The sequence below is a fragment of the Telopea speciosissima genome, chromosome 4 (assembly GCF_018873765.1).
Source record: "Telopea speciosissima isolate NSW1024214 ecotype Mountain lineage chromosome 4, Tspe_v1, whole genome shotgun sequence".
Taxonomy (NCBI): Eukaryota; Viridiplantae; Streptophyta; class Magnoliopsida; order Proteales; family Proteaceae; genus Telopea; species Telopea speciosissima.
Genome location: NC_057919.1, coordinates 22,570,223 through 22,577,445, shown reverse-complemented (window position 1 = coordinate 22,577,445; position 7,223 = coordinate 22,570,223). Strand labels below are relative to the sequence as shown.

At 42.5% G+C, this 7,223-nt stretch overlaps 1 protein-coding gene across 2 annotated transcripts in view; it reads right to left on the bottom strand.

The window, feature by feature from the left end:
- Positions 1 to 1,070: 1,070 nt before the first annotated feature.
- LOC122657431 (MICOS complex subunit Mic10-like) overlaps positions 1,071 to 7,223 on the bottom strand; it is a 28,177-nt gene continuing 22,024 nt past the window's right edge. The window contains exon 4 of one of the 2 annotated variants that reach the window (XM_043852128.1): positions 1,071 to 1,285. In XM_043852128.1, coding sequence (XP_043708063.1) covers positions 1,277 to 1,285 — 9 coding nt within the window. In that variant the 3' untranslated portion in view covers positions 1,071 to 1,276. Of the gene's footprint in view, positions 1,292 to 7,223 lie in introns of both variants that reach the window. The other variant, XM_043852129.1, reaches the window with a different exon arrangement.

Here is a 7,223-nt window from a genome sequence, read left to right as displayed (position 1 = left end):
TTTCTCAAACTCTATTTCATTTTCGCCCTAAACCCAAACCCTAACAAGTAATTTCGTTCATTTAGCCCACTTTGTAACCACCTATATCTTCTTCAATTATATATCATGTGTGCAAGTCATTCTCAATTCACGTCCTATCTTTATCTATTTCTTAAGGATTTTTTTAAAGGTTTAATTTAACCTTCTATAAGATTCTGGATTCCTCATTCCACAAAACATCTTTGCTTCTCTGTATCACTTTTATAAAACATTGCTTGTGATGAAAATTGTGGGCGTTGTTTTCTTAACAAGAACCATTCTCCATGAAATCATAAACAAGAACCTGCCTAGAATGTTCAAAGCACTAGCTCAGAAGTCGGACCAGATGGTTATGGTGGATTTGCCCAATGGATTTTAACCATGGAGAATTTTATTCACGTTGTAGCATGTTCATCAAAAGTTACTGCAATCTCTATTCCCTGCAATTAATCTCTCCTTCATTTAGTTTCTCTTAAAACATTTAAGAGGAAGGTTGAAATCTTTCGTCTCTCCCATCCCAAGGAGGGTTGAGAAAGAAATAAGCACACCTTTCTTGGACGTGCTTGCAGGTGCAAGTAGACGTTAGGGATAATAAAGCAGAGGATAGCATGTGCGGTATTTGGAGAAGTTGCCAAGTTCATAATTAGCAAGCTTTTCATAGGAGCTTCTTCCCGGTGTTGCCTTGCAGTTCGGGCCTGAGAGCTCGACACACGGTAGATGCTTCATCCAACAGTGCGAACTCAACTAACATTTTTTTTTCTTTCTTTCTTCTAGAGCTTGGCACCGTTGGATGTCGCATCTTCCACATGTCGAACTCTCAAGCCTGAACTGCAAGGCATCACAAGATTAAGGCACTGCAGAGGGATTTTTTTTCCGAAGATTATCATCTGGACATAACTTTTTTTAATGAAAATATATCTATTATTTTATACCTCTGACATATAATATTAAACCATGTTAATAGATACATCTTGGGAATCAAATTTAATTTAAATTAAAAAAAAAAACAATTTATACAGCTGAAATGCATTTAGTTCCTTTAGATTTTCCAATTCCAAAACTAAAAAGCTACCGAGTTGGCATCATATTTGAAGGCATATCCAATAAAATGTTAATCCTTTCAGGTAACCTTTGGTAGTATGGCTAAAAGCAAACACAGGAGTAGAGAACTAAATCTTCCAAACTCAACAAATTTTGATAAAAATTTCAGGGAAAAAAAATACTCAAAGTTTCAGGGTCCCTGGAACAGTCTCCAACCTCAGTCCTGCTTATCATGAGAAGAAAAAAAAAAAAGTCACATTATTACATAGTCAAAAAAAGCAACCAATCCAGAATACGAGAACTCTAAGAAAATATTCATTTAAAAGAAAAGACAACATCGGCATTAATTGGAAAATCTGGATGCTGGACTTGCAATTCATTTGAGTGGTGAAGTAACAAAAGGCTAACAGACAACAGAATTCACACAAACTGGTTTCTTGCCACGTCCAATTACATTGAGAATTAACCTAGGTCTCCATCTCCTGATTGCCGTGTGATATACTCCTAGTTTGGACCAGACAGTATATCACCATTCTAACACGTTGCAAACAAAGTACCATTATAAATTAAAAACTGATAATCTGATATCATGCCCCCCCCCCCCAAACATCAATATTTTCGCTCAAGTGATCATACTCGATCATTGATTTTTGCATCTTACCTATGTTTGGAATCCCCTTTACATAACCTGAAACATCAACAGTTTGCCTAAGGCAATACGCACACACCATCATAACCAGAAAAAAAAAAAAAAAAAAAAAAAAGAGAGAAGCATTCTCAGAATCCCTAATTATTCCTTCATACTCCTCTGAATGTATGCCACCTTCCAAGCAGTTTTCTTACAAAAGTATGTTACCATTAACTAGTGAGTTACATAGCAAAGAACTTGAGCTAAACAATCAATACTTTAGCTCAAGTTCTTGACCACTGATTCTTGCATCTTCACTGTGATTTAAAAGACACTTAACGGCAGCCTGAAACATTATAAACTTGTGTCTCACAACCATTCCATCTGGCTCTCCCCCAGCACAAGATTGTGAAGAAAGATTAAAACAGAAGATTGTGAAAAGAAACCCCTCCCCATCATTCAAGAAAACCCTAAACTGTTAGTATCCCTTATCTGTGTTCCCCCTAAGTAGATCTTATACATAATTAGGATTTTTAATCCCTGCCTCCCCCTCCAATAACTGGTAATTGCATTCTGGTAAATGATCAAAAAAGTTGCAGAAGGCCCAAACCTTTAATTAAAATTAAAAGAGAGAAACAATAAGAAAATAGCTCCACTCGATCACAGTCAGATCCTTTCTCCTCTGCTTATTGGGACTTTAGCCTGCTACTCTTTGTCCATTTGAAAAAGGGGGTGGAGAGGGGGGAGGGGGGAAGGAAAAGAAAATGACTAAGGGGGTAAAAGAAAGGAAAACCCACCCTGTTGTGGCCTTCTTCAACCCGTCTATTTAAAACAAATGAAATAGAGGGGAAAAGATAGACTGAGAACTCAGGGGAGGATAATGAAGAAGGGTGGGAAGTATTTGCTATCATCAAACACCCCCCCCCCCATCCATTCCTCACCTGTGACTTTTTTTTGCCGCCCAAAATTCAGTTAGGACTCATGTAGGGTGAACTTTTCTCTTACTGTCAACACATTCAGTTAAGATTGATTCACCCAGATCTAGAGACAACCTGGAAAGAAAGAAAAATCACAGAGTTAAGAAGTCAGGCTAAACCATTCTGACTTAAAGTTGAGATCCTCTTTTTTTTTTTTTATTGGATAAGTATTTTAGCTCTCCAGAATTTTGCAACATCCCTCAATTCTAATCACTCCAGCAGAAGACATCCATAACATCTCTGACACCTTGGACTTGGGCTTCTAGCTTTCCTACATCATCATGTGAGGATAATGACACATCATGAGGTTTCCTACATCATCATGTGAGGATAATGACACATCATCACCTGATGGTTCTCATTTACTAGTGTTCTTGGGGGCTATCCACTTCATGCAGATCCTCAAAGGCTAAGTAAATCAACTGAAAGAATTAGTAAACCCTAGTCCCGATCCATACTACATGTACTAGTACTAGAAAGTGCAGCCATCCATTGACAAAAGTGGGATATTAAGGGGGTGCACGAAAATTATTGTTGTATTAGTGGGTCCTATGTTGTGATAGTTGAATAGGGATTTATTTTATACTAAGTTAGTTGAGAAACTTTAGATTCCTTAACTGTCTAGTTAAGAAAGTCTTAGCAGTTGAGTCATTCTAGGAGATTCTAATTCTGGTTTTATAAATAAGCAATGTAACCAACCCTTGCTATGCGATTTGGAATTATTGGATTGAGTTGTTTGTTTGGAAATTTGAGAGCTGGATCTTCTCTCTTTTCTCTCAGTTTGGCAACGGACTCTCTCTCCCTTTATTTCTTCTGCCCTTCACCCCCACGGTTTTCTCTCATTACTTCTTTCATTAGTTCTCTCTTCCCCCATTTTGAGAAGTTTTCTCCCAATTTTCTCCTTTCTCTCCTAATTTTTCCCCCTTTCACTTCTCTCTATTCCATAAACTTGTTAAAAACTTCAGATCCATTTTTAAGGAAAGATTTTTCTCTTCCCTCCTTCTCTTCACACACATTTACCATCCTTTCTCTCTCTTTTTCTCCACCTCAATACCTCATTATAATAAAATGCTTTCCTATTTGTGACTGATTTAAATTCTGGAGATTAGTTATTAAGATCTTTTAGTTCCATATTAAATTCTGAATGTTAGATCTATATTCAAATCTGCCCATATCTAGCCATCAGATTGAAATCTCTTCCATACCATTTGTAGGCTCATTACCTGCTAGTCAATCAGATCATTAGATCTGATCGATCTGCATCAACTTGGTATCAAAGCCAAAAATCTTATGACGATTGATTATGATTTACTTGAATCTCAAATTCTTGTACTTCAACTTCGCATGGAAAGAAGTACAGAGAGATTCGAGAAGACTTCTTGATCTACAATCGAGTTTTCGAGAGTTTGCCGATAATACTAAACGTCTATGTGATAAAGTGCTGGGTATGACAGAAGCTTCAGAAAACGAATCAAAAGTGGAAGAAGATCCAACAGCAGAAGACCTCAATGATCATTAAGAGATGATTCCAATATAGGAAACACAATTTGAAGAGATTGAGACCGTTGATTTCCTTCTTCCCCCACAAATCTTGGAAGTGAGGAAGCCGATTGTTGCTGATTTTGATCGTGAGATACCTTGGATCATCATACCATCAAAGTTGGTGATTATAGATGTTGATCGAGTAGTGGAGATTTGTCCTCACGTTAAGACTCGTCCTCGAGTCTTTCCTAACAAGGAGGGAATAATGCATACCCGGTTTAAGGCTCAGTTTAAATTTGGGGCAGGTTTTAGTATTGGTTTGGGTTGGGCTTTAGTTTTTGGGATTTATTGTTGTAATGGGCTAAAATATAAAACCCAAAAGTAGGGTTTTAAGGGGTGCATGGAAATTATTTCATTAATAGGTCCCATATTAGCAATAGTTGGATAGGGATTTATCTTATCCTAAATTAGACTTTGAGTTAGTCAAGGAAATTAAGAGTCCTTAACTGCCTTGTGGGTGAGCCTTGGTGTAACAGTTGAGTTGCGCTAATGCAACCTGTTGGTTGCGGGTTCAAAACTTGGAAATAGCTTCTCCTTCGAAGCAGGGTGGCCGGAAAAAAGCAAGAAATCGTCGCCGGAAAAAGTCCGGTGACTCCAATGAGGTTCCCAACCATGGCGGCTCTCCTGATGCCCACCTACCCACGCAGATCTTCTGACGTTGACCACAATCGATTTGCGATTCTTCAATCCCTCGATCTCAGCGAAGATGGTGACTCTGCAGCCCACCTGCTCCTCTCGAGGCCTGCTTGCGCTGCGACTCCGTTGTGCAGGCGCCCACTTTATACCCTATAACCCAAACCCTTTCTCCACCTTTCAGATCCTCTCATCCGACTACGGAACACCTTTTAACCAACCCCTCGCCACGTGTCCCACCTACCTACCACATCCCCCCTTTTGTCCCATCTCAAGCCAACTCCAAGTCTGACCCGACCCAACAACCAACCCACTTAATAAACCCCACCCACCAAGCCCATTTAACTTATCCCACTTCACCTTACCTCCCTTGGCCGAACCTTAACGAACTTGCCCCTGGCCCCTGGCCCCTCGGCTGGTCTCACCCTGGCCCAGGGCCCTCTGCATTCCTTGATCCCTTCCTCCCCCTCCTCCCCTCTGGTTTGCTTCCCACCTTTGAGAGAGTACCGCTTGAGGCCTCGTAGTGTCCCCCCGGGGTCTCGGGTTAGTTCCACTGCTGGTTGGTTGCCCCCTCCCCCCCTTTGCTCATGAGCCCTTGGACCATCTGGAATGTCCGCGGCCTCAACGCCCCGGCTAAACAAGCTGAGATTCGTGACCGTATCAAATCCTCCAAATCCTCCCTCTGCTGCCTCCTTGAAACAAAGGTTCTTGAACCCAACTCCTCTCGCATTGCTCACTCTATAACCCCCTCTTGGTCTTTCCTCTCCAACTACACCCACTCTCCTAACAGCCGAATCTGGGTTCTTTGGGATCCCTTCGTTTTTCATATTTCGATCTCCTCCGCCTCCCCCTCCCCCCAATACCTTCATCTTAACATCTCTGACCATCTTCACAATCATCTCCTCTTTTTCACCTTGGTCTATGCTTTTAATCGTCCCCTGGATCGGCTCCCCCTCTGGGACGATATCCATTCCCTTTCTCTGTTCGTTGGTTCTGCTCCCTGCGGCATGGGTGGTGACTTCAATGTGGTCCGCTGTAGCCAAGAAAAGTTGGGTGGTTCCCCCATAGATCTCCAAGCTGTTGACGCCTTCAATTCTTGCCTTGAGGATGTTGGGCTAAACGACCTTAGATGGTCGGGTGCTGAGTTTACTTGGCACAACAAGCGCTCTGGCCTTGACAGAATAGCTTGCAAGCTTGATCGTGTCCTCGTCAATGACCCCTGGCTCTCATCCCTTCCCTCTTCTTATGCCGCCTTTGACCGCCCAGGCCTCTCAAACCATTCCCCCATCTCTCTCTTTGTCCTCCCCTACCTTTCCTTTGGCCCCAAACCCTTCAAGTTTTTTGACATGTGGTCCTCCCATTCAGGATTCCTTCCTATTGTTCAGGCTGCTTGGGATATTCCTGTCCAGTCCTTCTCCTCCCCCCTCCTTGCCTTCTCTCTTAAACTCAAAAATGTCAAATCTGCCCTCAAATCCTGGAATTCCTTCACTTTTGGAAATATCTCCTCCCGTGTCTCCTCTTGTCGTGACACCCTCTCCTCCATTCAGCTTCACCTCCAGTCAAACCCTCTCAACTCCTTCCTCGCTGAGGAAGAGATCCTTGCTGCCTCTGAGCTGGCCTCCTCTCTCTCTCAAGAGGAGAGTTTCCTCAAACAAAAATCCCGGTCAAATGGCTTGAGCTTGGCAACTCAAACACAGCTTTCTTTCACCAATCCCTCAAAGCCAGATCCAACTCCAATTCCATTCTCTCTCTCACCTCCTCTGATGGCTCGATCCTTTCCTCTGTTGATGCCATCAAGTCTGAAGTTGTAGCCTACTTCACTAGTATCTTTTGCCCCCCCTCCACCCATTCCTCCATCCCGGATAACCTCATCAACAAATTTGTTCCCTCTCATCTCTTCAGCTCCCTCTGCTCCATCCCCTCTGACTTTGAGATTGTCTCCGCTGTCTGCTCCCACAAGGCTTGTAAAGCTCCTGGTTCTGACGGCTTCAGCATGGGATTCTTCTCCACTTGTTGGGATATCATAGGTGTAGAGCTCATTAGTGGCATCAAGAGCTTTTTCTTCAACCCCCACCAGATCCGTGGCATCAATCACACCTTTCTCTGTCTCATCCCTAAATCTGTTGGAGCCTCTTCCATGCCCGAATTCAGACCCATCTCCCTCTGCAACCTCCTATACAAGTTCATTGCCAAAATCCTTGCCAACCGCCTTCAACTGGTCATCGACTCCCTTGTTAGCTCCAACCAGTCCGCCTTCATCTCCGGGCGAAGCATCACGAACAACATTATCCTTTGCCAGGAAATTGTTCGAGGCTTCCACCGTAAATCCATCTCCCCTTCCGCCCTTTTGAAGATAGACATCCACAAAGCCTTCGACTGCATCC